Genomic DNA, 22,338 nt, shown 5'->3' on the forward strand with positions numbered 1-22,338 from the left:
TTAAATTGTGGTACTTTTACTTTTACTTGAGTTGAATAAAAATAAAGTATTCAACTTAGCTACATTTATTTTCACCAAAAGTACAAAGTACTTTGACAAAGGTGCCGACGGAGCAACAGGGCGAGCTGGACCTTTTCAAACTACTGCGGTGGATCCCTGCGCTTCAGCCGATCACAGACAGGTCTAACTCGGGTGCTAAAGTTCAGCTGGGGCTTCAAACCACACTTTGAAGTTCAATCGCTGGTGCTTGCTTTTTGAATCATTATCGCTAACATTTCAAAATGTAAGTGAATGTAAGTGATCTATGCTCATATTCTGATTTTAAATCGTAATTTTGATCGCCCCTGAAATCAGTCAAACTATTGGATAATACCAGAACACTGAGCAGTCGAAGTAAATAGAAAACTCGGTTTAAAGAAGAATGCAGTTATTGCATGGATGGAGCAAAGAACATACTGCTAGTGTCTAATATGCATGCGCACAGCTCAGTTGAATGGTAAAGCTTGCCCTCATTAAAGGGTCATAAAACCCCAAAACACATTTTTTCCGACGTGAACAGATATGTACAGGCTGCACATCACTGAAAACACTAAAAGGACGCATAAAGTTTATGAATAAGTGGGAATTGGTTATTTTTGCATTTTTTTAGAGCAATTTCGTTCTTCCGAAGTCGAAGCCACATCACGTGTGGAAGCGTGCTTTCCGAGTGTGTGATTGGCTGCCGGCACGATTGTGAAGTGAAGTGATCCTTCATCTGATCCCCAACTCAACCAGAGCGGCTGAGTCCGAGTCCATTTTCAAGAAACGGCTGAAGACGCATCTTTTTCAGCAAAACTTGATCCATTAATACTAACACTTTATCTTCCATTCTATATCTATTATCTTTATAAAAATAATAATAATAATAATACAGGTACTGCGTTTGATTAAACTTGGAAGGGTCATAGGACTTGCATATCGTTGTCCTATTGTTAGTTTAACTGCTTCTATTGTTCTCATTGGTAAGTCACTTTGAGTAAAGGCGTCTGCTAAATGAATAAATGTAAATATACTGGGCTCCAGAAGTTCACCATTTTTTTAAGTTGCATTACCAGAACTATAGGCTAGTGTATAATGTGACATTGCTTTATTAGAAATTCAATTGGGTCACGGCTGATCTACCTCACCTACATTATATTAAAAATAACACATTTATTTGTCTCGCTGATGTAGTGTTACAAATGTATATAGACAGAAATGTCTAATTTAGGTACAACAGAAAGTTCACACAAGTGTTTTACCGTTTGGAGGCATAGATGATGACTCAAGAACAGCTGGGCTTTGTTTCTCTTTGATAATGCAGGTCTGAGGAATCTCCGGGAACAGGCTTTTATTTACCTACTTTGTTTTCAGAGGCTCTGAGTTACACTGCATGCTGATCTCTATGTAAAATCCCTCCCCCTTGAAAGGGATAAAACACTGTGTTTAGTTATTGAGTTAGACTTGGTGACTACAGCTACCGACAGCTCGTGTTCTCAATAAAGAATCCTGCTGAAGGTTACACCTCAGTTGGGGTGCACTGAAAAAAGGATTGCTGAAAGATAAACCTACCAGTAGATTCGTTGCATCAAACTTTGTTCACACTGCTGTTTTTTTCTTTTCTTTTTTTTCTCGGTCTTTCCATTCTTGGGAAAGCTGTTCCTTTTTTTTCTCCAACTTTTGCTTAAATGGTTGCTTGGCACTACAGTGTTGATGTTTTACTTGCTACTCCAATTTTTTTTACTGCATATGTAGCAATCCTTTAGAGTAAAAAGAAGCATAAATGATGATTAGAGCACTGCATGCAGGGTTACGAGGGGATAAGAAATGTTTATCACGCCTACTATGTTGACAAGAGTCTCTGAAAATATTGTCACCACAGTGACCTAAGGCCATCCTTAAAAATAATCTTGTTTGCCGTAACTCGACCGACCCTGTCAATTTAGGACCGACCCAACTTAGTCCGACCGACTTGCCGGTTGTAAACTTGTGATAAGACCGAACGTTTTTTTTTACTCTTCAAACAACTAATACAAATTCAATAAAAAAAATTTAATTATATTTTAGTAAGTATTGTGAATATAAATTGCTTATGCCTACATACAAACGTAGGCTACGTTCTTTCTTTTAAATTAAAACCCGTGGTGTCATCTATGATTATGTTTACACCATTGGTTTACGCATGTCACACTATGGCTTGTACGTTCGCTTCGTTTCATTCACTGTTCTCGCTTGGTAATGATGGCTGCGGCTGCAGTAAATAAAATGTTCGCGTCACCGTTCAGTCATACGGGTTCGGGCACCATAATACATCTAAAAAACGCATTAAAACATCTCATCACCGCTTTAACTTGGCACGATGTTTTCCCATCCCTTCTCACCTGTCTAATGGTGACCGTGTCGACTGACCTGAAGGAAACCACTAAAATGTTGGTGGAGGAAACTCAAACTATTGAGGACGTGCTACAATTTGACCCTAAAATCAAAGTGGTTTCTTTTAAATTGAAATTTCAAAGTGAGCCACCACCACCGGCCTTTTATTTTTTTATTTTTTTAAATGCGTTTTAGGCGGACAGATCAATACAGTACACAGAACATGTAGGATGTTGGAGAAATAACAATGTCTCTTCTGTTAACCAAATGCTTTTTAATATTCGCTATTACTTCAATGCAAGTGAACAAGCGCGTTGTTATTTGTTGCTTATAAAACCTTTATTTTCTATAGTGCTTTTAAATGTACACCTCTAAGCGCTGTACAAAAAAAATTTAAAATAGCAAAGATACAACAAACAAAGAAACATAATACACAACAAACAAAAAAAAACATAAAAGACACACGATTATTGACGTGTGTGTTCAAGTAAGCCAGAAATTCGCAGAATCTGTGCAATACGCTGTATTTAATATATCATGAGGACTCACGAGTGGCGTATTTGCGCTAAATCCGGACAGATTTGGCTTACACGAACTTCCCCAGTAAAGTGAGTAAACATAGAAACACGCCAAATTCAATTCAATGAACACTTAAGTCTCAAAAATCGAACAGGATTTTTTCAAACGGTGACAGCCCTAAAACGTAACCGGTCTCTGATTTGTAGGTTGCATTGACACTAGCGGTGGATGAGAAGAAAAAAAAGAATCAGGGTGGATATGATAGTATAACACATGGTCATTGTAATATTAACGGCATTACCCGGAGCCCACCTCTTTAAGAAAACCGTTCTCTGAAGTCGTAATGCGAATGTGATTTGCTCCATCTCGTACAACTCACATACTTTTTGAATCCAAGCATTGTATGATAGAGGGTCAGGTTTTAACCATCTGCATGTAATACACTTCACGGCTGCAGCGAATAAGATCTGTAGTAAATATATTTTAGCTCTACCTTCAAGGCCCTTTGGACGCACAATAGAAGGGCTATTATGGGATCTTCAGGGATTTCACAATGGAAGATTTCTTTAAGGGCATCAAATATATCTTTCTAGTAATTTCTTAATTTTGGACATGACCATAAAATATGGGTGTGGTTACCAACATGTTGGCCACAATTTCTCCAGCACTTGTCTGAGCAGGATGGATTCCATTTTGCAAATATCTGTGGAGTTCGAAAAAATCTGGTTATTACCTTCCATTTGAATTCCCTCCAGACATTAGAGTTGGTCACACGATGTACCTCTTCACACGCTTCCTCCCACGTTTCAAGAGGCACTGTTTCATTCATTTCGGCCTCCCATTTTTCCTTGATCTGTAATGTGTTATTTGAATTCTTAGACAAAAATAACAGATATCCTTTAGAAATAATTTTTTTGACCGTATGTCCAATTTGTATTTCTTTAAAATATCTTTCTATTGGGGAGGGTTTTTTAATCATTTCAAGTTCCTTATGCGTTGTGAGGAAATGTCTCAGTTGTAAATATCTAAAAAAATCAGACCTCGGGAGTGTACATTTATTTCTTACTTGTTCAAAAGACTTAATTGTGTCATTATGAAATAATTGGTGCAGATAATCAAGTCCATATTTTGACCACTTTTTGAAACCCACATCTGTACGAAATGGTACAAAGACATTAAGATAGCCAATGCTTGCTGCAGATGAGATTTTCTTAGACAAACCTAATGACTTTTGTATAGTTCTCCAAATCTTTAAAGTAACTTTGGTCCACTCACCTATGGAGGCATTTTTTAAATGTACACTGGAGAATGGTACTATTTTAAGGGGCATGGAACAAAGGCTCTTTTCAATATTGATCCATCGGGTTTGCGAATCTTCCCTCATCCATGAGACCAGGGGCCTCATTTGAGCTGCCCAAAAGTAAAACCTAAAGTTTGGGAGTCCAAGCCTGCCATTTGTTTTAGGCGATTGTATTATTTTGAGTCTTATTCTTGGCCGTTTTCGTTGCCAAACAAATTTAGCAATTATTTTATCCAGCAAATCAAAGATAGATTTTGGCGCTTCTATAGGTAACATCTGAAACAGATAAAGTAATCTCGGCAGGACATTCATACTGTAGGATTACAAATTTTATTTAAATGTTTAATTGAGCTTCCAATACAATAGTATAGAAACCGAGAAAGTTTAGTAGACTGAATTTAGATATCAGAGTATCAGCAAGAGATTCATTGCCAGTCCTGTTCTCTCTATTGTAAGTTAAATTGATCATAGCACTGAGACTATTACCTTTTGTCTTTATGCACTGCCTGGCCATTAAGATAATGTGAAGGTATCGGTGAAGAGTCTGGCTGATTGGATTAGGATATTTACATTACACTGTTATGCTGATTGGATTAGGATTGGTAACACTCTCAGTCTAGGGCACGTTCCTCATTTACAAGCTTTTGTTTCAGAGTGTCTCCACCTTTATGTAACTCTGTACTGAACTACTGTATACTGCTTTTAGTTAGACTTAGGTAAGATTTTGGACGAAGCAGACTACAGCAAATAAAGAATCCCCCTTAAAAGATAACCCCAACGTCTCCTGGTCTTCACTTCTGAGTTTCTCTACACTTAAGAAGAACAAGGTTTACAACAATACGAATAGATTCAACATGACCAATCAGAGAGAGAGGGAGATTTGTCCAACGATTTAAATCTTCGCTAATATTTTTAATCACTTGTTTATAGTTTGTGTCGTATAACTGGTCCAAAGAGGGGGGAATAAAGATGCCCAAGTATTTGAACACATTCTTGGGCCATTTGAACCCGCTTTTAATTTGGATTTGTTTTGAGATTTGACCATTAACATCTATGGCCTCAGTTTTATCCATATTCACTCTATATCCAGAGTAGTACCCATACTTGAGAATTAATTTTTTTAAATATGGAATTGTTGTCTCCGGTTCTGTTAGAAAAAGTAGAACATCATCCGCGTATAACGACAACTCATGTTCCTCTTCTCCAATTACAATTCCTTTAATTGCACTGTCGCCCGAATTAGTTGAGCAAGGGTTTCGATGCTGATAGCAAACAGCAAGGGTGACAATGGGCATCCTTGTCTACACCCACGTTCTAGGGTAAAGCGTCCGGATCTACAACCATTAACTCTCACTGAGGCGAGTGGATCTGTGTAGAGTGTTTGAACCCACTTTATGAAATTAGGGCCAAATTTAAACCGTTTAAGAGTTTGGATCAGATACTGCCAAGATACCCGATAAATTGCCTTTTGAGCATCAAGGGATAAGAATACTGCCTTCGCACCTGTAGATTTTGTATAGCTCATAATATTTAACGCTCTACGGAGGTTATCTCCATAATATCTCTCTGGGATGAATCCGGTTTGGTCTGGATGTATAATTTGACTGATTAACTTATTTAGCCTTTTAGCAAGAATAGCAGTTAATATACATAAATCACTATTTAGCAAATGTAGACTGTGTAGAGTCATTTATATTTAGATATAATTTAAGTTCTGTTGTGACAAAATACATAAATTCTTTATCATTAAGGAGCGAGGCATTTAATCTCCATTGCCTGGAAGTTTGTCTATGTCCTACACTCCATATTAGTTCCACAGGTGAATGGTCTGAAATTGTCATTGGTAGTATCTTCATATCTACTATTCTAAATAGCTCTTCTTTGGGAGTGAAGAAATAATCTATCCTAGAATAAGATGCATGTCTATAAGAGTAAAATGTAAAATCTCTACAATATGGATATATTTCATATTCTTCACTCCCAATATGGATATTTACCTCTCCACACATCTACAAGTCCAACTCATTCGAGAGAGTGAAGTAGTAGGGCTGGGTTGTCTGTCCAAATGTTGTGACATAATACAATTGAAAACTCCTCCCATTAATAATATTCCAGTGCTATACTGTGTAATTACATTAAAAACTTTTTTTTAATAAAAGCAGGCCTGTCCTCGTTTGGTGCATACACTTTCATAAGTGAGACATTAATGACATCTATGGAGCCATTTACTAAAATGAATCTTCCCTCTGTGTCTTTATGAGTCTTTGCTAAGGTAAAAATGGGGCATCCAGTACATGGGTGTTATACCTTTTAAGATCAACATGTTGGATAATATATAGATGGATGCATTTTTCCATCACTTTTTTTAACAGTGGCAGATCTCAGGGAAACTATGAGACCTGCAAAGTCAGAACTAAAGGGAAAGTTAGTAGAACTCCAGAACATAGGTGAGATAAGTATTTTAGGGGCCGAGCCCTGGGCCGCACGGGAAGAACAGGCAGCTACAAACCAAACTTATCTCAGTTCAAAGTAATTAACCTTCTTTGTGCCAGCAATTGCCTGTGCATAAAATAAAGAAGTTATCAAGGGGGGCGTGAATATACCATCACACAGGCTCCTGCAGAACCAACAAATCTCAGTCAAAAGTATTAACTTAATACAACAGCATAATATCAGTATATCTCTAACTTAACTGTGTGGATAGCCATTAGAACGATCATAAAATATATACTTCAGAAATAATAGTAGCCTAGCTACTGTCCAGGTGAGCAAAAGACGTTGTGCAGATTTAAAGTAACACCAGGTAACTTTTCAACCTTCATAATATATTTCCAAGTATCTTGTGATGGTACATCGACTTACAATAGGTTGAATGACACGTCTGCCATAGCCTGACGGGGTCTGTAGCCTTTTTAATCGTACTTTTAAACTTCGGGTTTCGGGTAGTAACCGGCGAACAAAGAGAACTACAAAACTCGACTGCTTTACGGCATATACGTCACTTCCACCACCACCCCCACTTCCTTAAAATCGCAGGGCTGTCAAGTGTCACGCATTGAGCGTGACAGTCACTCATTTCGGTCTCATTCCGCCACACATTGTATTTCTCACGCTGAAAAACTATTTGTAATATATTTAATATGCCGCAGCGCCCAAAACTCTGGCCGCGCCGCTCTCACTGTGGAACAGGCATGAATTCAAGCGCGTCTCCTCTGGTGTTGTTCGTCTGGTGTTGTTAGCCAATCAGAAAATAGCACTATTGTATCTGGGTAACATTTAACGCAACCGTCAATGACACCCCGTAGTCTGGGGTGTTTTTTGTCTGCCTGACTATGTTACGGAAGCTATCTTATCCTCCGTTTATCTTCATGAATCAGGTAATGATTATTTGTCTTGCCTCAAGCTATGATGCAAATCGATTTGTAAAATTTGCAGATTTATTTATGGTAGCTTGATATTATAATATTGACGATATATGGTTATTATCTACCACTCAAACATTGCATTGAAGTATCATATAGATTCAGTAAAACGCTAACCAATAGACTAGGCTACTATAATGACACTGGCTTGTAAACGTGATCATCGCGATCATTTGTCGTTAGAAACCCATGAAATTATATTCATATGACATGCTGAAATACAGGTCCTTCTCAAAAAATTAGCATATTGTGATAAAGTTCATTATTTTCCATAATGTAATGATAAAAATTAAACTTTCATATATTTTAGATTCATTGCACACCAACTAAAATATTTCAGGTCTTTTATTGTTTTAATACTGATGATTTTGGCATACAGCTCATGAAAACCCAAAATTCCTATCTCAAAAAATTAGCATATCATGAAAAGGGTCTCTAAACGAGCTATTAACCTAATCATCTGAATCAACTAATTAACTCTAAACACCTGCCAAAGATTCCTGAGGCTTTTAAAAACTCCCAGCCTGTTTCATTACTCAAAACCGCAATCATGGGTAAGACTGCCGACCTGACTGCTGTCCAGAAGGCCATCATTGACACCCTCAAGCAAGAGGGTAAGACACAGAAAGAAATTGCGGCGTGGCATGGAGGCAATCAGCCTGTGGCACTGCTGAGGTGTTATGGAGGTCCAGGATGCTTCGATAGCGGCCTTAAGCTCATCCAGAGTGTTGGGTCTTGCGTCTCTCAACTTTCTCTTCACTATATCCCACAGATTCTCTATGGGGTTCAGGTCAGGAGAGTTGGCAGGCCAATTGAGCACAGTAATACCATGGTCAGTAAACCATTTACAAGTGGTTTGGCACTTGTAGCCCAGCTTCTCTGTAGCTTCTCTGTAGCCCAGGTCAGGCGCTTCTGCCGCTGTTTCTTGTTCAAAAGTGGCTTGACCTGGGGAATGCGGCACCTGTAGCCCATTTCCTGCACACGCCTGTGCACGGTGGCTCTGGATGTTTCTACTCCAGACTCAGTCCACTGCTTCCGCAGGTCCCCCAAGGTCTGGAATCGGTCCTTCTCCACAATCTTCCTCAGGGTCCGGTCACCTCTTCTCGTTGTGCAGCGTTTCTTGCCACACTTTTTCCTTCCCACAGACTTCCCACTGAGGTGCCTTGATACAGCACTCTGGGAACAGCCTATTTGTTCAGGAATTTCTTTCTGTCTTACCCTCTTGCTTGAGGGTGTCAATGATGGCCTTCTGGACAGCAGTCAGGTCGGCAGTCTTACCCATGATTGCGGTTTTGAGTAATGAAACAGGCTGGGAGTTTTTAAAAGCCTCAGGAATCTTTCGCAGGTGTTTAGAGTTAATTAGTTGATTCAGATGATTAGGTTAATAGCTCGTTTAGAGACCCTTTTCATGATATGCTAATTTTTTGAGATAGGAATTTTGGGTTTTCATGAGCTGTAGGCCAAAATCATCAGTATTAAAACAATAAAGGACCTGAAATATTTCAGTTGGTGTGCAATGAATCTAAAATATATGAAAGTTTAATTTTTATCATTACTTTATGGAAAATAATGAACTATCACAATATGCTAATTTTTTGAGAAGGACCTGTATATGCCACTGTACCTGAGATGAAGACATTTCACACGCGACGCAAGCAGAACACCTGCATGTGACCTCCTCCTACAGTGTTCAGGGCTATCATGGTTGTCAACAAATGCACGATGACAGAGTTTACGACAGTAGTAGAGGACAATACTGTTTCCCAACTGTAGGGGGACCCCGAGAGCAAAAGTTACCTGGTGTTACTTTAATTGTTAACATTAGTAAGTTAAGGGTTGAATACTTATCGCGCTGCCATCCTTTCCACGATGTTAAGTCAGCATGTCCAACATCACGTTGAGTCTCTGAAATAATTTTCCTCTTCACGTAGTCCATTGCCTCAGACGCATTCCGGAACTCTTTTTCTTCTCCATCATGTGAAATTCGCAGTCTGGCTGGGAAAAGCAGTCCATAGCGCACACCTTGTCGTCCCCGGGAGAGCTCTCCTGACATCACCGAAGGCCGCTCTTGCCTTAGCTACGCTGGCTGTGTAGTCAGGAAAGATAGTGATTTGATTCCCGTTGTGGTTGAGCGGAGCGCGTTCTCTGGCTTTTCGCAAGATCTCCATGCAATCTCCATCATAATGTAACTTTGCAATGATGGTGCGAGGTTGATCACCCGGTTTCCTTGGGGCGAGACGGCGATGCGAACGGTCAATCTAGACCTCTGTCCATTTCTAGCATCTCTCTCAGAAGTTTGGATACCGCTGCGGTTGAACTCGAACCAGGTTGCTCGGGAACTCCCGCGATTCGAATATTCCCCCTCCGCATCCTCCCTTCCATATCTTCACACTTTTCTCTCAAGTCGTCGACTTGGCTGGTAAGTTTGGTTACTGTGGTCTGAAGAGTAACCATCTCATCTGACCAAGTGGAGAGCGCCCCCTCGACGTCTTGTTCTCTTTCATTTGGTCGATTTCAGAACGTGTGGCGGCGGCGCTGCTCGCGATTTCGGACCTCATCGCCTGTAGTTCACTTTTTATTGTGTCGAAATCTTCAGCCAGTGCATTCTTCAACTCTTGCTTTATTACAGATGATATATCTGATCTCAGAGAGGAAAGAATGTCCGCTTTTATTACTTCAAAGTCCGTATTCATGCCTATAGCAAATTGACTGGAGGCACTTTGTCCCGAGGCTTCAGGCCTTGTGCTAGTAGAGCCAGAGTACTTATATTTACGGAGATTCGCTGCCATTCGCAACTATAATATCAGACTTGCTTTGTTTTTAAATATTTTGCAGCGACTTTCGGCCTGAAAATGCTGTTGTGAGATTAAATCTTTACGGATTCTGCAGCAGCTCTGAAAAACACGTCTTACTCCATGCTTTGCTCAGCAGCGCCCCCACACTGCCTTATTTTTAACGAGGATTGACAGTGAAGAGCAGGAAAAAAAAATCTGTTGTAAAAATAGATCTGTGCATGAAGTCTCTGCAGTGTAAATACTGACTACTAGACTTGCCAATTTGTTTCAAAAGTCAAATTTATTTCTACCAACTTCTACCGTTTCAAAGCAATGTTTACTTGATTGATTACAATATTTGAAGGCTATATGCTAATGTTTTGATGTATTTTTGCCTGTTAACATTGGCATGAATTGTTACTCATTTTTTTTTTTTTCAAATTGTTAAATATACTGTATTAGTTACCATAAATAACACTTAGCCTATCAATTTAATAACATTTACCAGATCATGTCAAGTTTTAATAATGTTCAGCCTTTGTAACACCCAGGTGAAAATATTACCCCAAAATTTAATTCCAGGGGAAAAAAAGACACTCACAGTACCAATGTTTGATAATTTATTTAACATTAATTACCATAAAAGTGATTTTTAAAGTGAAAAGTAATCAATCGATTGTTAGATTTATTAGAAAACAGCAAAGAAACAGTTTCATGCAATAAAAGTAGAAAATAAAACAAGAACAACAAACAAACACAGTAACTTAACCAAGAACAGTACAAAAACCTTAACACTAAACATTATTCTGGGAAGAAAAGATTGTAGGGCTCCCAGGTGTCCGTCCATTTCATCCCACTGCAAATCAGTAAAAAAAACGATCATATACAAATTTACAGAACAGGCTGTGACATGTAACTATTAAAAATAGATTGACTATTACTTTGTTAAAAACTATTTTTGCATTCAGTTAAGACATTTAAAGACAAAAATGTAAGCCAGAAAGATGTATTAGGCCATCAAAATGAATAAGGAAAAGTTTATTATAATACGTAACACAAATATCCTAGATTTTGACAACAGGTTTACCTCATTTGTGTAATTATCGTAGGTACAGGTTTTATGTGATACATACCATCCTGAACAAGGCTTCCATCTCACGTTAACCTCTCTGACACCCTTTAAGAAACATAAGCAACATTAACTGGTAGTAACACACATCATATAAATGTACATTATTTAATTAAAAAAATGATTACGTTACATTTCTAACAAATATTTACAAAATATGAGTTCAGTCTTACTTCATTTGACATCCTCCTGCTTATGATCTTGTCATATGGAAATGTTTTTAATCTGGGATGTACTTGGCATTCTACAACAGAAAAATATAAAAGGATAAAATATATAATCAGGAAATGTTTACACTCATGATATATTAACAGTTCAGTAAGCAATTCTTAATAAATAGAATGCATAAATATATCTGTTTAAAGTTCCAGCTGAACTGGGTGTCCTTGCCATCTGAAACCCTACAAGTGAACTGAAATTAGACCGTCTGAAGTACAGTTTGCTTTGAATTGGTTGTGTGGTTTGGTAATAATGCACATTATGAACCCAAAACACTCATGGATGACGTGATTTTTTCATTTGCATAATGGCAAATATTTTATTTTAACCGTAAAGGCACTGTGCATTGTCATTAGGATCTGCTTATTTTGTATGGTCATTACAGTATGGAGAGCATAAAATATCGTATTCTCACAGTTAAACTACATGCACATTTAAATTGTTTTCTCTTCCCCCTTAATAATATATAATAATTCTGCTCTCTTAACAATATCTGTATTGTTATCATCAAGTTTGATGTTTATCTCGATCACGAATTTAAACAAGGGCTTAAATATAAGTTCCATTAATAGAATACTTGAAATTTGTTTATAACTCATGTGGCATTATTTAAAAGCATTTACTTAAAACAGCAAGCATGCACACGGGAATAGTATGACGCCTGTGCGCATTTAAACACTGTTTTACAATCAAGACGATGTAAGTTTGAACATTGAAGGGGATTATTCCAGTTTATGCACATTCGGTTATACATATTCAGCTTCATAGACATTATTGTCTATTAGTAGTTAGGGAATTTAACAATATTTTGCGACTTAAAAGCCTTTTAAAAATGACATTGAAATAAGAAACTTGTGTTCTTCTTTGTAGTTAGTCAGTTTTCATTCAAAATGCAAATACACAAAACCTGCTTGTTTATACATCCATTTTCTTTGTTTGCCTCCTGTCCTTGCAATCAGTGTGGAGGAATTGTCTGTAAAACACACACACACACACACACACACACACACACACACACACACACACACACACACACACACACACACACACACACACACACACACACACAATAAATATTTTCTTAAATTTGATTCAAAATAAAGTCAGAACTAAATCTGGATTAAAACTAATAAAAAAACACTAAGAAATAATGCATTGACTTTACTAAAATTGGGAATATAACTTTGTTCAAGCTTAAATAGAACTTAGAAGCCTATGGAGGAGTGATCCAGCTCTCAGATTTAATAAAAAATATCTTAATTTGTGTTCCGAAGATGAACGAAGGTCTTATGGGGTTAGAACAACATGAGGGAGAGTAATCACTGACAGCATTGTCATTTTTGGGTGAACTATCCCTTTAAGTGCATGTTGTGCAGTTTTTGCCTGAAGTGAAAGAAATCACCTGGATCTTTGGGCTTCGATGGGGCAGCATGACTGTTCTGGCAGTGGAAACAAGGGTTTGTAGATGGAAGATTTGAATCATAGAAAGAAGGAGCAGGGGTGATGCAAGAGGAGGTAGGAGGAGGGGTGGGGGAAAATGGTGTAGGGGGAGGAGGAGTGGGGAAAGAAGATGGAGGAGGAGGAAGGGTGTAGAAAGAAGAGGAAGAAGAAGATGGGGGAAGGGAGGATAAAGATGGAGGAAGGGAGGATGAAGATGGAGGAGGAATGGAGGAAGAAGATGGAGGAGGAATGGAGGAAGAAGATGGAGGAAGGGAGGAAGAAGATGGAGGAGGAATGGAGGAAGAAGATGGAGGAGGAATGGAGGAAGAAGATGGAGGAAGGGAGGAAGAAGATGGAGGAGGAATGGAGGGTGAAGATGGAGGAGGAATGGAGGATGAAGATGGAGGAGGAATGGAGGAAGAAGATGGAGGAGGAATGGAGGAAGAAGATGGAGGAGGAATGGAGGAAGAAGATGGAGGAGGAATGGAGGGTGAAGATGGAGGAGGAATGGAGGAAGAAGATGGAGGAGGAATGGAGGAAGAAGATGGAGGAGGAATGGAGGGTGAAGATGGAGGAGGAATGGAGGAAGAAGATGGAGGAGGAAAGGAGGAAGAAGATGGAGGAGGAAGGGAGGAGGTCTGGTGCTGGCACACAGTTTCAGCAGTACTGGTGTGGTTTTGAATCCTCTGGTAATCTATGAGAATTTTTTTGAAAGAAAATGAGAAATTATTTCTTTGAATATTGCATGTGTAGATCATATGAACGAAATACTTACTTTTAATAAAACATTCATAAAGGCTAGTCATCCTTTTAAAGATGGTTTGATGTGGTCCAACTGCAAATGGACCCATTGAAGTGATGACTTCAGCCACAAACCCTTTTTTTCTCTCTTTAGAAATGAAGAGAATTGGCTTATAGCCAAGTACCTCCAATTTCTTAACCTGTAAAACAAATGCACAGACAGTCAATAAATATCAATGTGTTCATAATGGTAAGCAGGGACTTACCAGACAATTCTGTAGCAAATCAACTGGATTATCAAAGTGAAAAAGAAAGGTGTCTAAATGTTTAATTGAGAAATATAGCAACTCATAATGTAATAACTGCACATAATGTAAAAACTGATACTAATATTTTTATGTTTTAAAAGATATTACAGTAATGAAAATATGATATGTTTTGGTAAGTTTATGATGTAATACATTTCTCAAAATGTAAAAATTGTTATTACATTATAAGCTCAGGATTTTATTACGTTTTGAGAAAATTGTTACAGTATGAACATTTTATTACAACCATTATGAGTTGCTACAAGAAATAAATAAATAAAAATATTATATATATATATATATATATATATATATATATATATATATATATATATATATATACACACACACACACACACACACACACACACACACACACACACAGGTGCTGGTCATATAATTAGAATATCATCAAAAAGTTGATTTATTTCAGTAATTCCATTCAAAAAGTGAAATGTGTATATTATATTCATTCATTACACACAGAATGATATATTTCAAGTGTTCATTCCTTTTAATTTTGATGATTATAACTGACAACTAATGAAAACCCCCAAATCAGTATCTCAGAAAATTTAAATATTGTGTTTAGGTTCAATATTGACACCTGGTGCCACACTCTAATCGGCTAATTAACTCAAAACACCTGCAAAGGCCATTAAATGGTCTCTCAGTCTAGTTCTGTAGGCTACACAATCATGGGGAAGACTGCTGACTCTACAGCTGTCCAAAAGACGACCATTGACATCTTGCACAAGGAGGGCAAGGCACAAAAGGTCATTGCTAAAGAGGCTGGCTGTTCACAGAGCTCTGTGTCCAAGCACATTAATAGAGAGGTGAAGGGGAGGAAAAGATGTGGTAGAAAAAAGTGTACAAGCAATAGAGATAACCGCACCCTGGAGAGGATTGTGAAACAAAACCCATTCAAAAATGTGGGGGAGATTCACAAAGAGTGGTCTGCAGCTGGAGTCAGTGCTTCAAGAACCACCACACACAGACGTATGCAAGACATGGGTTTCAGCTGTCACATTCCTTGTGTCAAGCCACTCTTGAACAAGACACAGCGTCAGAAGCGTCTCGCCTGGGCTAAAGACAAAAAGGACTGGACTGCTGCTGAGTGGTCCAAAGTTATGTTCTCTGATGAAAGTAAATTTTGCATTTCCTTTGGAAATCAAGGTCCCAAAGTCTGGAGGAAGAGAAGAGAGGCACAGAATCTACGTAGCTTGAAGTCCAGTGTAAAGTTTCCACAGTCAGTGATGGTTCGGTGTGCCATGTCATCTGCTGTTGTTGGTCCACTGTTTTCTGAGGTCCAAGGTCAACGCAGCCGTCTACCAGGAAGTTTTAGACCACCTCATGCTTCCTGCTGCTGACCAACTTTCTGGAGATGCAGATTTCATTGTCCAACAGGACTTGGCACCTGCACACAGTGCCAAAGCTACCAGTACCTGGTTTAAGGACCATGGTGTCCCTGTTCTTAATTGGCCAGCAAACTCGCCTGGCCTTAAACCTATAGAAAATCTATGGGGTATTGTGAAGAGGAAGATGCGATGCGCCAGACCCAACAATGCAGAAGAGCTGAAGGCCACTATCAGAGCAACCTGGGCTCTCATAACACCTGAGCAGTGCCACAGACTGAACGACTCCATGCCACGCCGCATTGCTGCAGTAATTCAGGCAAAAGGAGCCCCAACTAAGTATTGAGTGTTGTACATGCTCATACTTTTCATGTTCATACTTTTCAGTTGGCCAACATTTCTAAAAATCCTTTTTTTTGTATTGGTCTTAAGTAATATTCTAATTTTCGGAGATACTGAATTTGGGATTTTCATTAGTTGTCAGTTTTAATCATCACAATTAAATGAAATAAACATTTGAAATATATCAGTCTGTGTGTAATGAATGAATATAATATCCACATTTCACTTTTTGAATGGAATTATGGAAATAAATCAACTTTTTGATGATATTCTAATTATGTGACCAGCACCTGTATATGTGTGTGTGTGTATATATATATATATATATATAGATTTGTACTATTTATTATTCACAGTTATATATATGCCTATATTATATTGACATATAATATATGCATTATAAATATGAGAATACTTGGATGGGCAAATGCAACATATGTGTTCACTTCACCTATACCCAGTGAATAATGTGTTATCTGTATAATTTTGAATTTACCTCATTCATTTCAGTACAGTATAGGCTTCTATGAACAGAATATAATATATACTAATACTACAAAAGCAGAAGAAGACTTACAGCAATGCGTGCAGAATCCACCACACGAGCAGCATTTCTGTGTTTTTTTGTGCTGGACTTCCATGAACTCTCCTCGATATTCTTTTGTTTGTTTTTAACTCTCTGTCCGAGGGTTAAACTAGCGAAACATGTTTTACATGTTTTGCAGCTGGCATTGTTGAGTGCCTGGCAGTGGGGACATGTTTTCTGTTTTGGTTTTGTCATTTTGCTCTGAAAGAAAGAAAAAAAAAATTACAATCCAAACAAAACAAGTGCAGGCAACAGTTTAAAACATGTTAAGCTCTTAACCCATTCACAGACCTCTCAATCATTTGGTAGAGCACAATTTGAGTTTTCTACCTGACGTTTTCTGTTTGGATGCTACAGTATATAGGAGAAGGTGTAGTGGTGTGGACAGAAAATTGGATAATATTTATTTGAATGGATAACAAAATGTAGATCATGTGAAAGAATTACTTCAAATGAAAATTCATTCAAACAAGTAATTTTTTGACTTATCATTACAGTATGTGTGTATTAATACAAATACCATATAAACACGTCACATATTATGTATTACAAATACATACACTTGTATGAATTATATATGTCTGTGCATGAACATAGACCAAGTCGATATTCTATGTAAAATAATAAAAATAAAATCAATCCATTATTTAACTTGTCTATTATGGCAGTCTGACAAATCCCAGGTCATAAAGTATCTGATAAACCCCAAATTATTAAGTATTAGCTAACATGCTAACACTTGAAATTGACATACAGTAGGCCTATTTGTACCATTAGCACTATATACATACCACCATAGCATCAGGTATCATTAGCACCTGTCAATAGGTTTTGGGTATTGCTTTTATTCTTAATAAATAAAAATAAAATAATAAAAAATAATATATCTATATCTATACCTATATATATATATATACCCTGACATATAACAACCTTGATAGCCGTGTGAACATGATGCACAAAAAAGTACAATGATTCCAGAATCTGAAGTTTTAGTATCTAAATTATGACATTTCTGTACCAGAACCTACTGTGCAAAGACGAGGTTTAAGGTTGAGGATGAGGATATAGCATTGGAAAGCGCGACAGGATTTACCGCGAGATGCCAGAAAAAAAAAAAACGAAAAAAAAAAGAACTTTATTTAGTGGCATTGCTTGCTTTCAATTTTTTATTTTTAAAATACAATATTTTAAATTTCTTAACACAGTTATAATTTTACTCCGTACAAATACCGTTGATTTTGTGTAAGAGTTATGTTTTAATTGGCCAACATAAGAACCACACCAGTAAAAGCACGAAATATAGATAAAACACGTGATAATATTCTACAGATAACATTAAAAGCGAGCTGATAATTAATTTATTAATGTCCCAGGCATCAAATGTAAAAATAGCCTAAAGAGCAAATAGCAGTCAAAAAATACATTCAGCATTATAAATATAAATGTGTGTTTTAATATTTCATTTTTTTTTACACTAAGAAACAGGCCATAAGTATACACAGTAGGCCTACACAATCATTTAATTATGCATTATAAAAACACAAATATATTTATACACATGCGTTATGGATTTAAACGCTTTGGAGTTGCTGGAGTTTCCAGATAAAAGTCTTCACAGATAATATTAAAAAGAGGATTTATAGACAACAAAAAATTAATTTATGTAGCTATAGTAACTTAGATATAAAAAAATATAAATTTAATAGGCCTATTTATTTTCTTACCAGAGCTTTAGAAAATTGCGATGACATAGGCTCTATTATACTTTTGCCTCTTAATCTGACGCATAAGCCAAGCCGTTGAAATCAATGGTTCGTTGATCATCATTTAAGTGACGCCTAGGGGTCTTCGACTCTTCATTGTGACGCGGAAAGCACTTTACCAGGCTTAGTTTTTGACGCCCTGGGAGTGAGAATGGGGTTGGAGTTTAGGTATATTCCCCAACATTTGGAACAAAGGTCTTATTAACCCAATCCATAAAAACGGAGACAGATTTGACCCTAATAACTACCGTGGTATGTGTGTAAACAGCAACCTAGGCAAACTCTTCTGCAACATCCTAATCAGCAGACTAGCCCATTCTCTCAGAGAAAGAAATGTCCTGAGCCAGTGTCAAATTGGCTTCCAACCAAAATATCGCACATCAGACCATATATACAGTACACACTCTCCATACTTTAATCCATAAGCAAATCAACCAAAACAAGAGTAAAATTTTCCCATGCTTTGTTGACTCCATTTGGCATTAAGGTCTTTTTCTCTCAATTAATCCAGAGAGCTTTTTATGCTATAAAGAGAAATATACAAATTGACATTCCAATAAGAATCTGGCTAAAAATAATCAAAACTGTAATAAAGCCCATTGCGCTGTACGGGTGTGAAGTCTGGGACTCACAGACAAAGAGTTCACTAACAAACACCCGATAGAGACTCTGCAGACCGAGCTGTGCAAAATCTTGCTACGAGTTCAGCGCAAAACCCCAAATAATGCCTGTGGAGCAAAATTAGGATTATACCCCCCTTGTAATAACTATTCAAAAAAAGGGCCATTAAATTCCAAGACCACACCTAAAAAATAGCGATGAACAGACCCTCCATCACAAAGCCCTGACCTAGCAAGAGCTGAAGCCAGAGAAGAACCCTCGGCCGATCGGTCTTAGAGCTGACGTCACAAACTGACAATAAAAACAGAGCCAGACCAAACCAATTATTAAAACAGACACAAAAAAAAAATACCTTAAACATTGGACAGATGCAACAGCCAAACAGAGTAAACTGGAATGCTATTTGGCCCTAAACAGAAAATATGAATTTGCAGGATACCTGAGTAAGGTGAGAGACCCTAAACTGAGGAAAGTCCTGAGCGTGTACAGACTCAGTGAACACACACACACACACACACACACACACACACACACACACACACACACACACACACACACTGAGCGTGTACAGACTCAGTGAACACACACACACACACACACACACACACACACACTGAGCGTGTACAGACTCAGTGAACACACACACACACACACACACACACACTGAGCGTGTACAGACTCAGTGAACACACACACACACACACTGAGCGTGTACAGACTCAGTGAACACACACACACACACACACACACACACACACACACACACACACACACACACACACACACACTGAGCGTGTACAGACTCAGTGAACACACACACACACACACACACACACACACACACACACACACACACACACACACACACACACACACACACACACACACACACACACACTGAGCGTGTACAGACTCAGTGAACACACACACACACACACATTCTTGTAATTGCTACCAAGTGAGGACCACCAGTTCTAAATAACATAGAAACATAAAAAAACGATTTCTGGCCACAAGATGGTGCACTTATTGGATACACTCCTCTGGATTACAGAAAACACCAAGATTTACATAAAAGTTTTTAACCATCGGACTGAGGACCGGCGGGCACTTTTTAATGATTTTAATTTTTAGAGTTTTTAATGATTAATAGGTAAACTAAGATGCTGTTTCCATTACTGAATATTTAACAATGTAAATCTGTAATGACAAATGCACAATGAGGTTGTCACCATTAACATGGCAGTGTTCTTTTATTGAAAACATTATTGAATAAACGTGCAAATTGGTTATTTCATCAGGGAGAAGTGATATTTCCAGTTTTATTGATTTTCTTAAGACATTATGGAAACAATTAAGCCTAGTATTATTAAATTCTGTGTGACTTTTCTTAGTTAAGCATAAAGCAATAGTCTAAACTAACTGTTAAGTTGCCGGTCAAGGAAAATGGGCATTGGTTGAAATATGATTAAGAACTTTTGTTGTTGAGCACGAGCCTGGGTTTCCTCATGCTGCCTGGCCACAGAGCAATTTTATTCCCGCTGCTAGGCAGCCTGGACACCATGAACCAGATTTTCACCTCAGATGGGGAACCAATCACAGAGCGGGGAGGGAGCAGCAAGGCGATGAGCTTCGTACAGGCGCATTTGATAGACATTCGTAGCACCCAATAAAACGTCTCTGGGCGTTCGTAAACCACGCCTCAAATACTAGAAAATGAACATGTGGTTCCCAGACCACGTCTCATTCTCAATGATACGGGGTCTGGCGTTAGCCAGGCTAGTTGAGCACACCCTTTATATATGCTTTTTTTTCCAGAAAATCATTCCTGTTCTACGGTATTAAACAAACATGGCACACATGAACAATAATAATACTAAATGTTAGTTTATTTAGTACCCAGTCTTGACAAAAAAACTTCAGCAACATTTGTGCAGTGATTAACAAGCTGCACTTTCAATAAGTGCAATAAGAACAATACTGAATACAGAGTATTTCTGAAAGGTAACAAACTCCTTCTGTTGTTGGTCAATCAATTCATAATGTAAGCTTTCTTTTAACTTTAACAATTTCATTGTACACAAAGTACTTAACATCTTTCCACGTTCGCGCACTCAGGACTGGGGACTCTTTGGCAATACACATCAGGCAGTCCTGCTTTCCTGGAACTGTTTTAAGGGCGATTAATCTCGCAAGGCGTCGTTTGACTGCTGTCCTCTCCTGCTCATTCCACGGTCTCTTACCTTTATTCTTCACTACTCTTTCTGGAGCATCTATGAAACAAAAACCAAAAGGCATTTATTAGAAGTTGAGTTGGTAATAAATCGAGACCTTAAGTTGTATAACCTTCTGAACCCTGCCTTGATTAACTAATACTAGTAGGCAAGGCAAAGCAAGGCATGTTTATTTATACCACGCATTTCGTACACAAGGCGACTTACTGCGCCTTACAAAAGATGATATGCGAAATTACAATCAGGTTAAGGCAAAGCACATACATAAAAACATCAAGACATAGGAAATAAACAGTACTCAGTCACGTGCTGGATTTTTTTTTTTATTGGGGACAAGGACGACGGGCCATTGACCAGTAAGAGAATCATGTCAATTCAAACATTTTGTTTAATTTATAACAAAGTCCTTTTCTGCTTGAAGGCCCTATACCTGATATATATATATTTTTTTGTAAGGTAAAATTTGACCCATAAAAGTTAGTTGTAAAAGTAATAATTTGTAAAACCTTTTGTCACATTTTGACTCTGAAGGACGGCCGTGATGACAAAAATAACCATTTCGTCACATTTTGCCTAAAAGGTTAAAAATTAGGTATAAGACACAGGTCTGAGATACATTTCTGCTTTTCTTGATCCAGAGGCGAGAGCTGTCGAGTGTGTTTGATGACCAGTGACTGACCTCTCTGCAAATAACCCACTATCACTGTTGACATTCATGTTTAGATGCGACAGTCGAAGCGTGAATAGAGCGGAATATAGGGGGATTTTTACTGAACACAATTCAGTCTACTCTCATTGCAATTACTATTATCATTGTTTGAATTTAAATGTAGTATTTCACAACAACAGATGTTTAATGAAATGCCAAATATGTAACCTGTAAATATATTCAAGTCCATATTACAAAACTGACTTAATTTGAGAGAGCTTAAATGTCTGTCAGGGGATTTATTTACAAGCACTATTACTGTAACACTAATTAATGAAATACCTTGTCACAGAAAAGTCAATATTTCAATTACAAGTCACAGTGACTTGCAGTACGATTAAAGGGATAATTCACCCCAAAATGTAAATTCTGTCAGTAATTCCTTGCCCTCATGTTGTTCCAAACCTGTAAGACTTTGTTCATCTTCGGAACATAAATGAAGATATTTGTGATTAAATCTGAGAGCTGGATCACTCCTCCAT

The 22,338-nt window shown here is 37.8% G+C and overlaps 1 protein-coding gene across 4 annotated transcripts in view; it reads right to left on the reverse strand.

Moving 5' to 3' along the window:
- Positions 1-11,011: 11,011 nt before the first annotated feature.
- LOC143746582 (uncharacterized) overlaps positions 11,012-22,338 on the reverse strand; it is a 41,851-nt gene continuing 30,524 nt past the window's right edge. The window contains exons 4-10 of one of the 4 annotated variants that reach the window (XR_013206585.1): positions 16,518-16,727; positions 13,970-14,135; positions 13,157-13,888; positions 12,676-12,727; positions 11,709-11,779; positions 11,540-11,583; positions 11,012-11,262 (exon numbers count right to left, since the gene is read on the reverse strand). Coding sequence is in view for 3 of the 4 variants with exons in the window: in XM_077238505.1 (XP_077094620.1) it covers positions 11,416-11,583; positions 11,709-11,779; positions 12,662-12,727; positions 13,157-13,888; positions 13,970-14,135; positions 16,518-16,727 (1,413 nt within the window). In the remaining variant the exon portion in view is untranslated. Of the gene's footprint in view, positions 11,584-11,708; positions 11,780-12,661; positions 12,728-13,156; positions 13,889-13,969; positions 14,136-16,517; positions 16,728-20,786; positions 21,187-22,338 lie in introns of those variants that run through there. The other 3 variants (XM_077238513.1, XM_077238505.1, XM_077238495.1) reach the window with 3 other exon arrangements.

The sequence above is a fragment of the Siphateles boraxobius genome, unplaced genomic scaffold (assembly GCF_051911475.1).
Source record: "Siphateles boraxobius isolate OS27281-9 unplaced genomic scaffold, OSU_SipBor_1 100, whole genome shotgun sequence".
NCBI classification, from domain to species: Eukaryota; Metazoa; Chordata; class Actinopteri; order Cypriniformes; family Leuciscidae; genus Siphateles; species Siphateles boraxobius.